This window comes from Colobus angolensis, unplaced genomic scaffold, assembly GCF_000951035.1.
Source record: "Colobus angolensis palliatus isolate OR3802 unplaced genomic scaffold, Cang.pa_1.0 Scaffold158, whole genome shotgun sequence".
Taxonomy (NCBI): Eukaryota; Metazoa; Chordata; class Mammalia; order Primates; family Cercopithecidae; genus Colobus; species Colobus angolensis.
Window position 1 is genome coordinate 4,829,359 of NW_012114688.1, and position 19,886 is coordinate 4,849,244.

General features: G+C 36.9%; 1 protein-coding gene across 4 annotated transcripts in view; it reads left to right on the top strand.

The window, feature by feature from the left end:
- SRSF11 (serine/arginine-rich splicing factor 11) overlaps positions 1-12,677 on the top strand; it is a 47,013-nt gene extending 34,336 nt beyond the window's left edge. For 2 of the 4 annotated variants that reach the window (XM_011936898.1, XM_011936897.1), the window contains 6 exons: positions 83-164; positions 5,315-5,446; positions 7,427-7,516; positions 10,591-10,686; positions 11,013-11,151; positions 11,259-12,677. In XM_011936898.1, the coding sequence (XP_011792288.1) occupies positions 83-164; positions 5,315-5,446; positions 7,427-7,516; positions 10,591-10,686; positions 11,013-11,151; positions 11,259-11,453 (734 nt within the window). In that variant the 3' untranslated portion in view covers positions 11,454-12,677. Of the gene's footprint in view, positions 1-82; positions 165-5,314; positions 5,447-7,426; positions 7,517-10,590; positions 10,687-11,012; positions 11,152-11,255 lie in introns of all 4 variants that reach the window. The other 2 variants (XM_011936896.1, XM_011936895.1) reach the window with 1 other exon arrangement.
- Positions 12,678-19,886: the final 7,209 nt, after the last annotated feature.

The following is a 19,886-nucleotide window of genomic DNA, read 5'->3' on the forward strand; positions in this document are numbered from 1 at the left end:
GATAGGCCCCAGTGTGATGTTCCCCTTCCCGAGTCCAAATGATCTCATTGTTCAGTTCCCACTATATTTCTTTTAAATATAGATAAGAAAGAAGAAAAAAGAAGGCATTCAAGATCAAGATCACGTTCTAGGAGGAGGAGGACTCCCTCATCTTCTAGACACAGGTTAGGTTGCTTTTTAGTCAGTTATACCTTAGACAAAGATAGCTTACATATGTCACGTCTTTTTCAATTTGCTCTTAATCTATTAGCCTCTGGTTAAAGTGTTTTAGTAACCTCTGCTGTTAGAGTGTGTGAATGACTGTTCACACATGTATAAAGTAAGAAAAGATACAGACGAAATAGATGATTTATACTTTAAAACCCCAAAAAATTCAGAGGTGGTAGGAAAGCATTGGAACTTGAGCAACAAAATGAAAAATAATTGATTCATTGAATTATACAAGTTTCCAAATACTGACTTGTATTTGTTACCTACTATCAAAAAATGACATCTGGTAATATCTCATCAGTAAAATGCAAGTACTAGGAATCTGGCATGCTCCTAACAATGGAGTCATTTTCCAAAATTTAATTTTCTCAGATTTTTATTATTTGCAACAAGCTCATCTGTTTTTCTTATATGATAGACTTCATTTATTTTTCCAAAAATTGTCTGCCAAATACCCAAGTCTGAGTAATCATAGTTTGTAGATTCTTAAAGGTGATAATGAAAAAGCAGTTAGTTCAGCTCATAACTCACACAGATGTCTTCTTTAATATAACCATTATACTTCGTAAGCATCAGAAGTGATTTATGCATACTTTCCATTTCATCACACACAGTATTACTCAAGAGACTAGATTTAATTTTGCTACTATGTTAATAGTACTCGAGAGATTTAGTAAAATTAACTTCTACTGCTTCATCAAAGACATCTTTATAAAAGTGGCGTTATTTTTTCTTTTACTGCAAGCGCATACGGAAGTGCCAGTGAAGAACATAGTGACTCCTAGGGCAGTTCAGTAGCCCCTACCTTGATTTGTGTTGAAGAGTTCAGTATTTCTACCCACTTTGGCCTTTGTGACATTGTTGCAAACGTCAACACAGTGGAAAAGGCAATAATTTATTATTATTTTGAAAATAGTTTTGACCTGATGCACCCCATAAAGGGGTCTTAGAGCATCCACGCTTGCACAAACGACAACATGAAAGCCCCTGCTCTAGGTTATTCACCAACTATGTCAGCCATTCTTCAATTTTCTTAATTTCCAAACTCAATCCTAATTGGCCTAATGGCATTCTGGTTCTAGTCAGAACCTTTTAGGGTTGACATTCAGAACTAGAATATTCCAGTTGTGGTCAGTTACTTCAACTAGTTTCAGCTTCACTTTACATACCCCTCCACCACTTGACTTTTTTTTTTTTGGAGACGGAGTCTCACTCTTGTTGCCCAGCCTGGAGTGCAATGGCACGATCTTGGCTCACCACAACCTCCACCTCCCAAGTTCAAGCGATTCTCCTGCCTCAGACTCCCGAGTAGCTGGGATTACAGATGTGTGCCATCACGCCCAGCTAATTTTGTATTTTTAGTAGAGACAGGGTTTCTCCATGTTGGTCAGGCTCATCTCAAACCCCCGACCTCAAGTGATCCGCCCGCCTTGGCCTCCCAAAGTGCTGGGGTTACAGGCATGAACCACCATGCCCAGCCAGTCACCACTTGACTCTTAAACCTTCACTCCTGGGTTCGTCTGTTCTGGAACCTAGTTCTGTCAGTTGTCTGCCTTTTCTTAGTGTCTGTTACCCCTTAGTTTTTACCAAGGATTAGATAAAATCATTTCTCCTAGTTATTGTCAGGATTTTTTAAAGAGCAGTGTGACTTGAATCCTAGACTTTGTCACATCTCTATTAAAAGCACTTACATCATAAAATATCTAAAAAATCACATTTATTCTGTCTCAGAGATGGCCTTTTCACTCTGTTTTTAATATCTTCTAATATCATTTTATTTTAAGTCATTTATTGGAGTATTACAGGAATTATCCTATATGCTATGTTTATTCCCTGTCACCCACTTTATCCCAGTCTGTCTCATTCTTAGAGACATCTTTCAGAAACCCAAATATAGATCATGTCACAGATACTGAGAAGCTCCTTATTGCCTTGATAAGGTGATAGATAAAACCTTAGAATGGCTTTCAGGGTTCTTTAGTGTTCTGTATGGTTTATCTTTTTACACGTGTCATTTGCCACTCCAAAAGTTACAGGACTGATTGCCTCAACATATCATTTTCTTTATGTCATATTTTTGCTCATGATCCTTTCTGCCTAGTGTTTTCCCACATCTTCCATTTCCGCCTTGAGGTGCTCCTTTTTCTTCAAGTTACAATCCTTGCAGTCTTAATCTTCCACGACAGTGCTCTCATAGTTTAGTTTAACCTCTGCAATAGGATATACTTCATAATATGATTACTATGATTGATATGTGTTTCCCTTCCCTTTACCGAACTCTTATTAAAAAGGAGAGCCTGGGCCGGGTGCAGTGGCTTACGCCTGTAATCTCAGCACTTGGGGAGGCTGAGGTGGGTGGATCATAAGGTCAGGAGATTGAGACCAGCCTGGCCAACAAAGCAAAACCCCATCTCTACTAAAAATTCAAAAATTAGCTGGGAGTGGTGGCATGCACACCTGTAATCCCAGCTGCTTGGGAGGCTGAGGCAGGAGAATCGTTTGAATCCAGAAGGCGGGGATTGCAGTGAGCCAAGATTGTGCCACTGCACTCCAGCGTGGTGATAGCGAGACTCCGTCTTAAAAAAAAAAGAAAAAAAAAAGAACCTGTGTCTTTTTCTTTATATTAAATCTTACTGGGACTCTCATTTTAATATTAATTACTTTACTACGACCAGTGAAAAGTAGAAGTGAAATATATCCCTGAATCCAGATACTCGTGATACATCATAACGGAGATCATTGTTGTGAGTTGTGGGAACCCCCACCACACACACACACACACACACACATACACACCCCACCCCTCAGCTCAAGCCATCCTCCCACCTCAGTCTCCTGAGTAGCTGGGACTACAAGCATGCACCACCACACCTGGCTAATTTTTTGCGCCTTTTTTTGTTGTTGTTGAGAGACAGGGTTTTGCCATGTTGCCCAGGCTGGTCTCAAACTCCTGAGCTCGAGCTGTTCGCCCACCTCGGCCTCCCAAAGTGCTGGGGTGACAGATAGAAGCCACTGAGTCCAGCCCAGTTGTAATATCTTAAGCATCACATCTTAGTGTGTTAAATGATCATGACTTTCACAAGCTTTTTGACTTTATTAAATATATTTTACACTAATCTCTTTGGCTGGCTGTTAAAAGCTCATATGAACTAGTAAGTGTAGAAAAGTGACTCTGTAGTACATTCCCCTTGAAAAACAACTGTTTAATCTCTTAAGGTTATGATTCTGATATTTTATATGCCTCTGTTTCATTCAAAGTATATTATTGGTGCCTTTTATTTAAATCAGGCAGTGTGGTAGTTGCTTAAGAATACAGTCATGAAAAGACTTACTTCCCATGTCTTTGTGGAGCCTATGGAAGGGTAGTTAAGTGTATAAAAACATCTTAGGATGTGGAGATGTTATTGCAAGGAATTGTTTAGTAAATAGTTCCAAATGCGGCTGAAAATAAAATATTAAAGTTGAGTTCAATAACTCGAATAGTTTATTGAGACATTACTATGGGTTTTGAGGCAGTTGTTTTACGGAATTATGGCAACAGAAGCTATATTAGCACATCAGTAAGAGGAAAGAAGGACATCAATATTTAATATTGATAATTATTATTTAATGTACAGTCCCTCCATATATGCAGGGGATTGGTTACAAATCAACCTATACCAGAATGCATGCATACTCAAGTCCTCTGGAATCCACATATAGGAAAAAACCCTTACTATACATGGGTTCCTCATCCTTTGAATACTGTTTTTAACCCACATTTGGTTGTGGCAAAAAAAAAAAACTATGTGTAAGTGGACCCATTCTGTTAAAGCTCATGTTATTCAAGGGTCACTGGTGTGTGCCTACACTAAGGCACTGAGCTAGACTCTATCTTTGCCACTATTTGGTGATGGAGGTGTTGACTGCTATTTGGTGATGGAGGTGTTGCCACTATTTGGTGATGGAGGTGTTGACTGCTGAAGTAACTAGGTCAGAGAGGTTAGATAATACTCTTAAGTTACCTGGCTTATAAATGAGAGTTTAACACAAGTCTTTAAGATGTCCATACTCTCATACCTTGAAAAGTAGGCAGAAAATTTAGACTATATTTGAAGTGTTGCACAGAAAGAAGTTGAATGGTCAGTAAAAGTGATCAAGACTAAGCAAAGTACTGCAACTTATTTTTAATTTTTAAAATAGAAGAGAATGGGCTGGGTGTGGCGGTTAATGCCTATAATCCCAACTCTGGGAGGCCAAGGTGGGCTAGTGGCTTGAGCCCAGGAGTTCGAGACCATCCTGGGCAACATGGCAAAATCCCATCACTTAAAAAAAAGAAGGAGTATTTTAATGCAGTAACGGGGATGACAATATCTGAAGGTTAAATGTGCTTCTTACGTCCTGGAAGAGCCAGGTCAGGACACAGTGGATGGGGGCTCGGTGTGGGGAGTAGAGAAACAGATATGTCAGGAAAAAAAGAGAGTAAAAGAGGCAGTTTATACAAATTGTATATATTTATAAAATGTTTGCATTGCCTGGAGTTTCCTAAATTGTGGATTAAAGGAGTGGAATTTGTTTAAGAGAAAAATTTGAAATAGGAGATGGCAACACAGTAAGTGGTTTCTCTTTATAAAATAGGAATAATAGTGGCATTTACTTTATGGACTAATGAGACCAATTTATAGTTTATATATAGCATGATATAAGTATTTGATTTATGATGAGGAAGGTTTAAGCTGCAGTAATGAGGAATCAAATAAGAAATACATGCTAAAATGCTATATAATTGTATAAGATGATGCAAATAAGTCATATTTTTAGTCTCCTTCATGATCTAGTAGTAGTTTCAACCTTGGAGTTGTAAGTACAGTGGGCATAGAAGGACCTATCTGACAGGTTGAGCAAATCATTAAAAGCTGAGGAATTCCAAGTGTTTAAAGGTATTACTAATTTCTAAGGTGTTGAAGGTGTTTGTTCTATGGGCTAAATAATAGCAACTGGAAGGGAATTATCCCCCATTTAATTGTTTAGTCCATTTGTCTGAATCTTTTGTCTGATACTAAGCACAAAATTCATAGTCTTTTTACATTTATACGCATGTATTGGCTTCCTTTTACATTATTAGGCGGTCAAGAAGCAGATCGAGACGGCGGTCACATTCTAAGTCTAGGAGTCGGCGACGATCCAAAAGCCCAAGACGGAGAAGATCGCATTCCAGAGAGAGAGGTAGAAGGTCAAGGAGCACATCAAAAACAAGGTATAGCATCGGGTGAGAAAGCAAATTTTAGGGTTCCCAATATCACCAGTACTGTGCTACTTAGTAACAAAAGAGGTGGTTGGGGTGGGGAGCAGAGAAATAGCGCTAGACAAGGGAAGAAGCTGTCAATATTTGAGTTTGAGGAGGCTGACATTTGTTTTTCTGGTGCTTCATTATAAACTGAAACTTCAGCTTATAGCTGAGGGCCTAAGTAAAATTTCTTAGTAGTAGGAATTGTTAGCTTTCCTGCTACCTTCTTTCATAAGAAACACCTTAACGTTTTATTTCCATCTGAAAATACATTCAAAAACCAGTCTTTTTGTGTAGAGCCAAGCACTTTTAAATTAGTATGCCCCCAATCATTTCTAGTTGTGAGGCAAGCAGTTTCACAGCACTTAGTTTTTTTAGCAACTGCTTTTTATCTCTTGCTAAAATATCTTAATTTTCTAGAAGCAACTATATTTGGCATTATTTTGTTCATTTATATATTTAGTTAAATCATGTCATTAAGTATAGCTGGGGACACAAACAACATAACTTACTCTTTGGAAGCATAAAACTCAACTGATGAGAACAGAAGAGTGGGGGTAGCTTTACTATCTTTGTTAAACCCTTATGTGCTACAGAGTGAATCAAACAAGGTCAATAGAACAGTTATACAATGGAATTAAGCATTTCTTTAAGGACTTTCTGATTGCTAGAAGAGGAGTGATGGATTTAATTACAGGCGAGGAACCATTAAATGATGATTGCTACTTGCTGATGTTGGAAGAAGTTTGAGAATGACTCGAGTATTAAATTCTGAAAGATTTGACTAGACTTCAACGCGGGGCATGCTTTCAGGTCGAGAATGGTGTTTCTTGAAATAACAGTATTTTGGTGTAGTAGGACTAGAAAATGAGGTCAGGAAAATATAATGAGACAGATCATGGAAGGCTTTGTTGTTCACACTATGCACTTGATCCAGGAGGTAACAGGAATGGGTTGAAAATGGTGAGCAGGGAATTAATATTTTCAGGTTTGTACTTTAAAAGATTCATGACAGAGTACAGAATCAGTTTATGGGAGGTATGACTGGAACCTACCAGGGGACTATTCTAGTAATCTAGGAGTTAGATGATAAAGATTTGAATGAAGAGGGAACCAATGATAAAGACTGAATGAAGAGGGAACCCAGGATGACCAAAGAAGGGAAAAAAATGAAATAGAGAATATAGAGTGGAAACATTAGCTTAGAACAGTAAGAGAGGGATACTTTGATTCCTAAAATTAGAGAATAGTTAAAGGGGGGGGGGTTAGGAGACTTCTCATTCAACAAATATATATCATTTATCTACTCTTTGCTCAGCATCTTGGGGAGAATGATGATCTTGGGGAAAAAATATTATGAGGAGTAAAAATTTATAGGAATCTGTAAAAAAATAAAATTGACTTATGGCTATAGTCACAATCTATTAAGGATATTTTTCTAATAAGCCCTGAATAGTTCATAATACATAACAGCAGAAAAATATAAAAGCTTGTTTGATCCATGATAGAGGTTGACAGGGGATATGTGTCTTGGAAGAATATTCATGATGTTGATGAATGATTTTGGTAGTGCTCTATGGGTTTTGGCCTGATAGGAGAGGTGAGCTGGGGAAGTGGTAATCAGCTGAGAGAAAAAGGAGTCTTGAGGAGCCTAGAGACAGTTAACTTATTGGTGTTTACCAGACATATTTCAAGCCAACATCCTAGTTATTTTCTCACCCATCGTCTAGTCTACTCAGGAGAAAACCTGGGAAAATAGGATTTTAAAAGAAGTTACTGTACTTCAGATATGCCACGTGAAGTATTATTTTTAAGTCAGTTTCTGTCAGAATAACATTTATGCTTTTAAGAATGGGATTAGATCTGATTATATTCTTGTGTATGTAGTGCTATATAAATTGGCATCAGCTGAGTCTTCTAATGCATTGATCAATTGTGTTCGTTTGTTAGAGACAAAAAGAAAGAAGACAAAGAAAAGAAACGTTCTAAAACACCACCAAAAAGTTACAGCACAGCTAGACGTTCTAGAAGTGCAAGCAGGTAAGGTGGCATTGTGAATTCTTGGCAATTATTTTTTAACTTTGCTTCTAACAGTATCAGTATGCTGTGAATATGAAGTCTTTTCCAGAACATAAGTATTTCAGTGTTGAAAAAAGTTACATTTTGCCGTTATTGAAGTTTTTAAAAGGCAATTTGTGAAGAATAATGTAGTTTATTTTTCTTTTTACTTAATATTTTGTGGTCTAGAGTATATTTGAAGTAACATGGAATTCAACAGAGGTGAGTTTTTCTCTTTATAGTTTTAAGTTTTTTTAATGGCTAAACCATACTAAATTGTTCCATTAAGAAAGTTTATTATAGTTAGCTATATTTATCATCTACATGTTAATACTTGATAATTTTTCTATCCCTTTTAATGATTATTGAATTAATGGGAAGGTAATGCAGATTCTGGTTTGTGTCATTCTTAGACGAATTCTATCTTTAAGCTGTCAGTGAAAATTGAAATGTTGCAGACTTTCAATTGCACAAACTGCACGAAAAGCACATTTTCATCCTTAATTTGGGATTTATATGATATTAGTAAGGGCTGGACTTCATTCCATTTTTCAGATCTCATTCACATGTTTCGCTGCAGTGCTTGTTTTATTCATCAACATTACTTAAATTCACTAGGAGGTTCATGCCATATAAAAAATTTAACTGAAACGTATAAAAGACCTAAATGTAAGAGCCAAAACTGTAAAACCTTCAGAAGAAAACAAAAGTGAATCTTTGAGACCGTGAGCTTGGTGGTGTCCTAGATATGACTTCAAAAGCCTAAGCAACAGAAGAAAAGACAAATTTTTGGAATTCACCAAAATTTAAAACATTTGTATTCCAAAGGATGCTATCAAGAAAGTAAAAACTTGAAGTGTTAGATAGAAAATACTTGCAAATTATATATCTGAAGGAACTTAATATAGAATATATAAAGAACTCTTACAACTCAGCAATAGAAAGGCAACCCAATTTAAAAATGGCAAAGAATCTGTAGCCATTTCTCCAAGGGAGATATGCAAATATCTAGTAAGTACATAAAATCTGTTCAACATTATTAGTCACCAAGGAAATGCAAACCAGACCACAGTGAGATACGTCACAGTCACCAGGTTGGTTTTAAATCAGAAAGACAGATGATAGCTGAGCCTGACAGATGACAGTAAGTGTTGATTAGGATATGGGGAAATTGGAACCCTATGCATTGCTAGTATGAATGTAGACTGATACAGGTGTTTTAGAAAACAGTCTGGCATTTCCTAAAAATGTTAAACATAAGAGGTTTTTGATCCTCCAGTTGTACTCTTGGGGAAAAACGAAAACACGTTCACACAGAAACTTTTACATGAATGTTTGTGACATTATTCATAATAGCCAAAAAGTTAACTCAAATATCATTAACACATGGAGAAACAAAATGGTATATCTATACAGCTGAATATTTTTCAGCAATAAATAAGATTGATACATGCTACAGTATGGATGAAACTTGGAAACATCCATAAAAGGCCATGTATTGCGTGATTCCTTTTATATGAAATGCCCAGAATAGGCAAATCCATAAAGATACCAAGTAGATTACTGATTGCTGGGGAGATAGGGAGGATTGGAGTGATAGCTAAAGGTTAAGAAGTTTTTGGGGTGATGAAAATTTTCTTAAAAGCTAAATTTTTAAGGATGAAAACGAAACCAAGTATCAATACAGAAGGAAATGCTACATCAGGCCTGAGGGATAGGTGACAGATAGAAAAGATGGAAAGTACTACATATATTTTCTTACCTTAAAAACTGTTGAGGCGTTTTTGTTTTTTTTTTTTAAGCTGTTGCTTTATATAATGTAAGTGCCTTCTCATGCTGTATTATTGGCTCGCTCTAAATTAAGGCATCTTCTGTGAGTTATTAAATACCCACTGTGTTTGTAGTTGTGCTACAGTCTATTGAGGGACACGGAAATGTAATACAAAATATTTCTTCCATCTAGAGAATTTGGAGTTTCAGTTACACAAGACAGTAGTAAAAAGTATAAGGTACACAGTCGTGACAATGTGGGATAAGTGAATACTCAGTTATGTGTATTGTTTCCAGGACAAGGATCACAGAGGGCTATATATGTAGAAAAAAAGCTTCATTTGGAAACTAGACAACTAAGTACAGGGTTTTTTAAGTCTGATAACTTTTGAGAATCAAGAACAATTTTTTTTTAAGTCACAGTAAAAAGGAGGGGAAGGCTGTATATCTTCCAAGTAATTGGTGAAAGCAGGGTTGTTGGGGTACTGGGGGGCGGGAATTTTGCTGGAGTATAGGGTTTCTACCTTTGCTCTAACTAGTTCTCTGAATTTCATCTAATGATTTAAAGGTGAATATGGGGATATTTTATTAGTAACTACCTTCTGTATCACATTATTGAATTATTCTGTACTTACTTTGAACACTGAATGTTTGAACCAAAAACTAACTTCTTCAGTAATAGTTTACTTAACATGTCACCCCCTCACATTAGTTTTGTTAAATCAGTTTTTTTTTAAGCTTACTATTTCTAACATTTTGTCAGGAATTAAAAGAATTGCTAGAAATTAGGAGTTTTCTTGAGGGTAGTAAAGGGAAAGGTACATGGTTTGCAGATGTTTATATTACTCATTTAATTGTTTAGCTCATACCAGTATTGTGAAACAATCTTCCATTTATCTGTTTTTGAGACAGGGTCTCTCTCTCTCTCTTGCTCAGGCTGGAGTGCAGTGGCCCTATCACAAGTCACTCCAGCTTCAACCTCCCCAGGCTCAAGTGATCTTCCTACCTCTGCCTCCTGAGTAGCTGGGTCTACAGGCATGCACCACCACACCTGGCTAATTTTTTTGTACTTTTTATATAGACAGAGTTTCACCATGTTGCCCAGGCTGGTCTGGAACTCCTGGGCTTAAGCAGTCCCCTCACCTCAGCCTGCCAAAGTGCTGAGATTATAGGCATGAGCCACTACACCCGGCCACTTCTTTCATTGTTAGAACCATCTATGATGTGTCTGCATTTTTAAGATCACACTGTATTTTAAAACCTAGTTTGCACATTTGTGATTCTAGAGAGAGACGACGACGAAGGAGCAGGAGTGGAACAAGATCTCCTAAAAAGCCTCGGTCTCCTAAAAGAAAATTGTCTCGCTCACCATCCCCTAGAAGGTAAGAATGTTAATCATTTAAATATATTTTTGTATTTTTCAGAGGTTTTTCGTTTTAAAACTGTCCTGTAGTTTTTCTTTTCAGCAGTTACAGTTCCTAAGAATATTTTAATGTATTCTCTTTCTGACTTGTGACTTAAACACCATGAAGGATTGAACACTTTAGTCCTGTAACCAATTTAGTTTTGTAGCCTATGTTACTTGTGTACTTTGATGGCCCAAGATTTTGAAGTTGGATCTTTGCTGTACTACTTACATCCTGTGAAGTCAGGTCAGGCTTATCTAAACAAGTTAAACCTGTTGCTGTACATTTTACTGTCATCCTAGACATAAAAAGGAGAAGAAGAAAGATAAAGACAAAGAAAGAAGTAGGGATGAAAGAGAACGATCAACAAGCAAGAAGAAGAAGAGTAAAGATAAGGAAAAGGACCGGGAAAGAAAATCAGAGAGTGATAAAGATGTAAAAGTATGTTTACAAATTGATTTATTTTTATGTTTGGGTTGATGTTGGTACTTTCAGAAGTTATTTTTCTTTGGAGAAGTTTACTTGTATTATTCTCCTTGGCAAAGCAGGTTACACGGGATTATGATGAAGAAGAACAGGGGTATGACAGTGAGAAAGAGAAAAAGGAAGAGAAGAAACCAATAGAAACAGGTTCCCCTAAAACAAAGGAATGTTCTGTGGAAAAGGGAACTGGTGATTCACTAAGAGAATCCAAAGTGAATGGGGATGATCATCATGAAGAAGACATGGATATGAGTGACTGAATATTGCCTCTGTGGGAATCCAACTGTATACCTGCATCAGTGTCATTCCTTTGTGTGATTTCTTAATGCTGTATTTGTTCATCTCAAACCTAGATGTATACAGCTCTGAGTTACAAATGGTTATAAAGCTCCTGTTACTGATATTAGTTATTTACATCAAAAAGCTTTTAGAAAATGGTACGAGGTAACCAGTTCTTGTCATGGTGAAATCTGATCGAGTAACCAAGCAGTTTTACTATTCTGGTGCTGCTTCATAACAAAAATGAAAAGCTGCATGCATCTACATACAGCAGGCATGGATTGTTTATGTCGTATGATCTCCTTTATTAAGTAAGTTCACTTATAGTATTTCTATAATTTGATTCATTACCGTAATAGGGCCATGTAGGAAATGCACTGATTGCATGTCATTGTGGCAAGAATATCCTAAATGTCATTAAAATTCTCCAACATGATGGATCTGCTTATGGTCTTGTTTGTTGACATGACAAATTAACATTCTTATAGTTACATCTGGAAATGAGCATTTGAAATAGATAATCCTTTAAGCCTTGTGGCAAAATTTTTGTGGCTTTTATTTAACTTTGAAAGGTTATTATGCACTAACCTTTTTTGGTGGCTAATTAGGGTTTAAATACAGAAACAAGATTTCAAATAAAACTGTCTTTGGCAGTGAGTAAATAGCATATTTTGAAGTAGAGTTGTATACTTTTTCATAAGATGTTTGGGAATTTTTTTTCCTGAAGTAATAATTTATTCCACATCTACATCAGTGAAAGCTATCTACCTATCCTGAGTCCATCTTAAAGGGGAAAAAAAAAAAAAACTTATCTCTTGCCTTTATTTTTAATTTTCCACTCTTTGATTAATTTGTTTTAAGCTCCGTGTTGGAAAAAAGGGGTAGTGCATTTTAAGTTGACCTTCATATGCTTTTAAAATAAGACAAATCTACTTGATAATGTACCTTTATTTGATCTCAAGTTGTATAAAACCAATAAATTTGTGTTACTGCAGTAGTAATCTTATGCACACGGTGATTTCATGTTATATATGCAAAGTAGTTAGGCAACTGTTTTCTTAGTTACAGAAGTGTCAGGCTTCACTTTTGTGCAGTAGAAACAAAAGTAGGCTACAGTCTGTGCCATGTTGATGTACAGTTTCTGAAATTGTTTTACAAGACTTTGATAATAAAACCCTTAAACTTATGTTCATGTTCCTGTAAAACCGTATTTGTATTTATTTACACTATTGAATGTATGACATTTACCTCATTCATTTTACGAATTATTTCCCTTTCTGTCCACATGTTTCAGTATAGTAAAAAGAGAAAGTCTATCACTGTAGTGATAATTGCCATCAAAATTGTCAAAAATGATTTAATTTCTATCCAAAACAGTCCTTTTCTTAGCTTAGTATCATTTTACTGCTTATTTTTTGTGTGAGAATGGGGTTGGATAAAGCAATGAACTTTAGTATAAACAAATCCCACCTATATCTAGCAAATTTATATTTTCAGTGAAATACAGATATTTGCCTTTTCTGGAGTAGTATAGAAGCTGTCAATGATATGTATTTACTGTACAGTACTAAATAGTGTATTCATTTATGAAATTAGTGTTTGGGTGGATGGGGTTAAGGGAAAATGAGACTTGGAATTGTAGCTTTTATCCAAGTTTTGAGTATAAATAGAATTTTTTTTTTTTAACCTAAAAACTGAAATGCCATATAGAAAAGCAGCATTGTTTTTATGGTTTGTAGTAACTTTTTAAAAGATTTTATCAAAAGGAATTTTGTCTATAGTGAGTAAAAGAAGTTCTAATAATGGTCCTAATCACTGCATTTTTAAAAAACAAAGTTGAACACAAATGACATTTGTTTTAAACTTCAGTAGATAAAAGGTGAACCATGTGACATGGCCATTTTTGTAAGACAAAAACAAATTTCACATATGGTAAACCTAATAACATTTAGTTTGCTCCCTCACTTGTAATCTCTGAATACAAATATACTAGCTTTTCTAAAGGGAATCATTTTTTTAAAAGTAGTGCCACTGACAAGATGCTGCAGTGAAGATTATCCATTCTTAGGATATTTATTTTCAGTGAACATTTTCTGCACAAAGGTAGTGTTGCACTGGGACACAAGCCTTTTAACAGATAACCAGTTGAAATCAAACACTGCCTCCACACCGAGTTCTGTTCTGTATTTGATAGTAAATTGATTTAAAAATAAAAGTGGTTTTTGTTAGAAAAATGTTTTGTCCTTATTTATTCGCTTAAATTCTTTAGGAGTAAATGAGAGGTGGTAGCTATACAATGAGCTTTTTTTAAATGGAAAGATAGAGTCCAGTCACGCATTTGGTCTTTATTTCATAGAGCTGGGGTAACTGTCCTTACCTTCAGTTTCCTAGGGGTAAAATGGAAGTGATTGCTACCTTGTAAAGTACAGACATACCTCAGAGGTATTGTGGGTTTCGTTCCAGACTACTACAATAAAGCAAGTCGTGAATTTTTTTGGCTTCCCAGTGCATATAAAAGTTGTTGGCTGGGCACTATGACTCATGCCTGTAATCCCAACACTGGGAGGCCAAGGCGGGAGTGCTTGAGCCCAGGATCAGCCTAGGCAACATAGCAAGACCCTGTCTACAAAAAAAAAATAGCCAGGTGTGGTGATGCACACCTGTAGTTCTAGCCACTGTGGAGGTTGAGGCAGGAGGATCACTTTGAACCCAAGGAGTTGGGGCTGCAGTGAACTATGATCATGCCACTGCACTCCTGCTTGGGTAACAGCAAGACCCTATCTGTATCTGTAAAACAGTAATTTTTAAAATGTAGCCTTTGGTGCCTGGGACATTAAATGATAGCTGCTATTTGATTATGGGGCCCTTGAAAGTTGTGTAATTAATTTGTGTAGGGGGTAATGTTAAAAGCACAAAATAAATTGCATACCTTTTATTGAAAAGGCTGTGTTGCCTTTAATGTTTTCATGAAGATGAAACTTAGGTAAGTTTCCTAGTGGTAATTCTATACATGGAAGATAGAAAAATGTAAATAGGCACTTGGGAAAAGGAATTAAAAGACATAGAGGATAAAAATTACTGTTAACCTTGGAGCTACATCTTAAAACAGGTTCTGGAGTGTGCATTATGCAGCTTATGTCAAAGATTACAGTATTATCAATACATCAAATTTATCTCTAGCAAAACTATCACTTTCAATTGGGCACTAGATGAAGGGTTGGATCCATGCATGCTGTTTGTAGATTGATACACATCTTTTCAAATGGAATTGAGATTTCTTTTCCCTCAGTCTGCCTCAAAACCAACGAATGCATTTCATTCCTGTGCTGCTTGAACTATTTTTTCTAATCAAGTACATGTAGTTGTGTTTTAATTAAATATGGGTGTAATGGAATTGTTACTCGTACTTTTAAAAGCATTCAGAATGTCTATTAAAGTTTTATTAGCGGAAGTAGTAATTATACCTTTCTAAATTTCTCAATGAGACAATTTTGGAATGGTAGATATTTCAGATTTCAACCTGTTTTACTCAGTTTTATTTCTATTCTCATTTTCATTTTATGTCAAAGTATATGTGAAATTTATTTAGACATTGTTAGCAAACAGGTGAGTACCATGACAATTCTTTTATCAGTGAGAGTATTCCTTAGAATATACTTAAGGTTTATCATAGAAGATGGTTAGCAGTCGTGTGTGTGTGTGTGAGTGACGGAGTTTCATTCTGTCATGGTCGTCGCCAGGCTGGGTGCAGTGGTGCAATCTTGGCTCACTGAAACCTCCGCCTCCCGAGTTCAGGCAACTCCCCTGCCTCAGCCTCCTGAGTAGCTGGGATTACAGGCATGCGCCACCATACTCAGCTAATTTTTGTAATTTTACTAGACAGGGTTTCACCATGTTGACCGGGATGGTCTCCGTCTCCTGACCTCGTGATCTGTCCACCTCTGCCTCCCAAAGTGCTGGGATTACAGACATGAGCCACCGCGCCTGGCCAATGTTTATCAGTCTTAATTTAGAGTCTGATATGACTAATATTTTTAGGTGACCAATAGAATGTTCTTATATAAATAATAGAAGTGACATATTCACATCATTCTCAGATTTCTCCATTTATTAAAGGTTATTTTTGCAATGCACTGTCACTAAAATTAGTACCATGATGTCTTTTTTAAGAAAAAGCTAGTTAGGACTGGGTGTGGTGGCTCACACCTGCAATCCCAGCACTTTAGGAGGCTGAGGTGAGTGGATCCCTTGAAGTAAGGAGTTCGAGACCATCCTGGCCAACATGGTGGTGAAACCATCTCTAATAAAAATACGAAACCATCTCTACTAAAAATACAAAATTAGCTGGGTGTGGTGGTGCATACCTGTAATCCCAGCTACTTGGGAGTGAGGCAGGAGAATCACTTGAACTCAGGAGGCAGGCACTCCAGCCTGGGCAACAGAGCGAGACTCCATCTCAAAAAAAAAAAAAAAAATTTCATTTAAATGCCAAACTTTGGAAGACAAGCATCAAGTAGATTAAGAACATATTTATCTTTCCACAAAATTAATAAATCAGGATTCAGAGAAGCAGAACCACTAGAAGATGTGCTTTTTAACAGAGATGTGACATCAACAATGGTGAGACCTGGTTAAGCAGTTTGTAAGGCTTCATCTTTGCATCTGATGCGGGAGGTTGAAGTTCATTTTAGGCAGTTGGAAAGCAAAGGTGGGAGGGATGGTGGCACTAGGAATAAGCTGGAACCAGCCACAAGCACAAGCTGGAACCCACAAACATGGACTGAAACTCTGGTCAGATCTCACTGCTTCTGACCTTGGTGGCATGGATGTCCTTCCAAAGCCAGGACACTTCATCATGGAGCAAAATATAGCTGGCCGAGGAGTCTGAGAAGCTGAAGGAGGATCTGGGGACAGTGGAACAACTGCAGGCCCAACTGCTGCCTCATCCCAAAGGAGCAGCAGATAAGCAATGTGTGTAAGCTACAAAATTTGTTTCACTTCAGCCCTCCAAAACTCCTACATTATCCATATTCATTAGTCATGCACTGCATAATATTGCCTCATTTTGGTCAACAATGGACTGCATATAGGATCGCGGTCTCATAAGATTGTAATGGAGCTGAAAAATTCCTATCACCTAGTGACATCATAGCCATTGTAACATCCTAGCCCAGTGAATTATGTGTTTCTGGTGATGCTGGTGTACACAAACATACTCTGCTGCCAGTTGTATAAAAGTATAGTACGTACAATTATGTACCATACATAATACTTGGTAGTAAATTATTACTGGTTTATGTATTTACTATTTATTTTTGCAGTATGTGTGTTCTTATTACAAAAAAAAAAACCAGTTATCTGAAAAACAACCCCTGGCAGGTCCTGCAGAAGGTATTTCAGGAGGTATTGTCATCACAGCAGATGACAGCTCTATGCATGTTATTGCCCCTTAAGACCTTCCGGTGGGACAAGATGTGGAGGCGGAAGACAGTGACACTGATGATCCTGACCCTGTGTAAGCCTAGCATAATGTGTGTGTGTTTTAGTTTTTTTAAAAAAGGCTAAAAAGTAAGGCCAGGTGCAGTGGCTCATGCCTGTAATCCAAGCACTGGGAGGCAGAGGTGGGTGGATCACAAGATCAAGAGATCAAGACCATCCTGGCCAACACGGTGAAACCCCGTCTCTACTAAAAATACAAAAATTAGCTGGGCATGGTGGTATGTGCCTGTAGTCCCAGCTACTCGGGAGGCTGAGGCAGGAGAATCACTTGAACTAGGGAGGCGGAGGTTGCAGTGAGCCGAGATTGTGTCACTGCACTCCAGTGACAGTCCATCTCAAAAAAAAAAAAAAAAAAAAAAGTTAAAATAAAAAATTTTAGTAAATAGAAAAAAGCTCACAGTATAAGGATATGAAGAAAGAACATTTGTGGATAGCTGTACCATGTGTTTTAAGCAAAGTGTTATTGCAAGAGTCAGTTAAAAAATTTAAAGAGCTTTGGGAGGCCAAGGCGGGTGGATCACCTGAGGTCAGGAGTTCCAGACCAGCCTGATCAACAAGGTGAAACCCCGTCTCTACTAAAAATGCAAAAATTAGCCGGGCTTGGTGACAGGCGCCTGTAGTCTCAGCTACTCGGGAGTCTAAGACAGGAAAATTGCTTGAACCCAGGAGATGGAGGTTGCAGTGAGCAGAGATTGCGCCACTGCACTCCAGCCTGGGTGATGGAGAAAGAGTCCATCTCAAAAATATATATATATAATAAATAAATTTAAAAACTTACAAAGTAACAAGTTATAGTAAGCTAAGTTGAATTTATTATTAAAGAAATGTTAAAAACATATTTAGCATAGCTTAACTGTGCTTATGAAGTCCACAGGAGTGTACAGTTATGTCCTAGGCTTTCACATTCACTCCCTACTCTCTCACTGGCTCACCTAGAGCAATTTCCAGTCCTGCAAGTTCCATTTATGCTAAATGCCCTATGCAAGTATACCATTTTTTATCTTTCTATATCATATTCTTAACTGTAGTTTTTCTATGTCTAGATACACAAATATAATGTAAGTATAATTTGTGTAATACACAAATTGTGTTAGAATTGCCCACAGTACTCAGTACAATAATATGCTGAACAGGCTTGTGACCTCGGAGCAATAGGCTTTATCGTATAGTCTAGGTAAGTGGTAGGCTATACCACCTAGGTTTGTGTAAGTACACTCAATATGGTTCTCACAATGACACAATCACCTGATGCATTCCACAGAACATATGCCCATCATTAAGTGACACACAACTGTATTTAGAACATCCCAATCACTGTCATCCTTCTTTAGTCACCAAGAACTCTACATATGGGAGGTACAGGTAAGTAAGTGGTGGGTTTTATCTGTTTGGTTTTATGTTAGATATTGTTTCTTCTCTAAGCTAGTTAAAGTCATTTTCACCTACAAAACATGATGAAAACCAAGACTGATTAACAAGCACCTTTCTTAGAAGTTCTTAAGAGATTTTGCTTCAATATTTTTCAGTGTGTGGAAAAAGCAAAATTGTAATTCCATGTACCATAGGCACCATTATGACTAAAGAAAAGTACTACTCTTCTAAAATGAACTATAACAATTAAAAAGCTCATCACAAGGTAAGCTCACTCTGTAAGGATGGTTTGCATGATGTAAAAAATGTGATACTTAACATGTTATGAAATTTTTAGGTGGCAACCAGAGTTACTGTTGCCCCAGATTTCTGACATAAAATGCCTTGCAAGAGTAGTTTTGGCTATAGTATACAAACAAATCATGGGCTTCTTACTAAGCTTAGTTCTGCTATCTTTTTACAAGTGATTTAATACCTCCTGTCCACTTCTCTTTTGAAAGTTTCCAAAGTTTGCAAATACAGTAACTTTGGTAAGAATGCATTTTGTTCATTTTAGAAAACAAGATTAAAATACCTTTTGCTGGAGTTAACAGCAGAGGCATATTATGTCCCATACTAAGCTGAGATTAATAATTTTTTACTCCATTTTAACAGCTAGCATAATACAAGCAGGACTTCTAATTCACCTCAAGTTTTCTACTCCCACTTTTTCTCTAGCATGTTTGTAAATATGGATAATATCAATGAGGAGAAGGAAGCACCTTTAATTCAGCAGTTGAACAACACAGGTTTGGACTGCACAGGTCTACTTATATGCAGATTTTCAACTGAACCCCTAACCTCCATGTTGTTCAAGGGTCAACTCTGTTTATTTACAATATTTACTTCAGCCCTTTCCATGGCCTGGAAACAGGATCTTTGTCTTCTGTAGACTTAGGGAAAACTAGGAAGAGGGCTCATTAAATAATCATTATTCATTACCCTCCCCGAGGGTGTGAATAATAAACTGTATGTGATAATACTATTAAAACCCATTTTTATTAGCATGAGTGGGGCTTAATTCCAGTTCTGAGCAGAAGGAAACTAGTTTTTCATCTACTAACAGTTATCAGCAGACAGATGTGACAGTTTCCAAACCATCATATATACTTATACTCACAAAAATCAGGGCATCTACTTCATACTCCCCTTTTATGAAGTGTGGCAACTCTCTGTATATGAATGTCTACAGAGGGCAAATTGTCTCATCAGAGAATTATTTTCTCAAAGACAGAAACCTGTCTTCTCTGGATACCATACCAGTGGGGAAGAATATTAAGCATTTCTAAATGGCCATTGAAGATGACCGTACAATGGTCCGCCTAACCAATTTAAACAGTTTCAAAATCACAAATGAGAAGAACATATAAAATTTTATGTACCTATATTGCAAAATCTTGATTTTTCATGTGGTACTATGAAAACATAATGGTGTTTTGACTTATTCATTGGAAACACTGCATATAGCTTCATTAACTGGATTAAAAGGCACATTTCAAAAAATC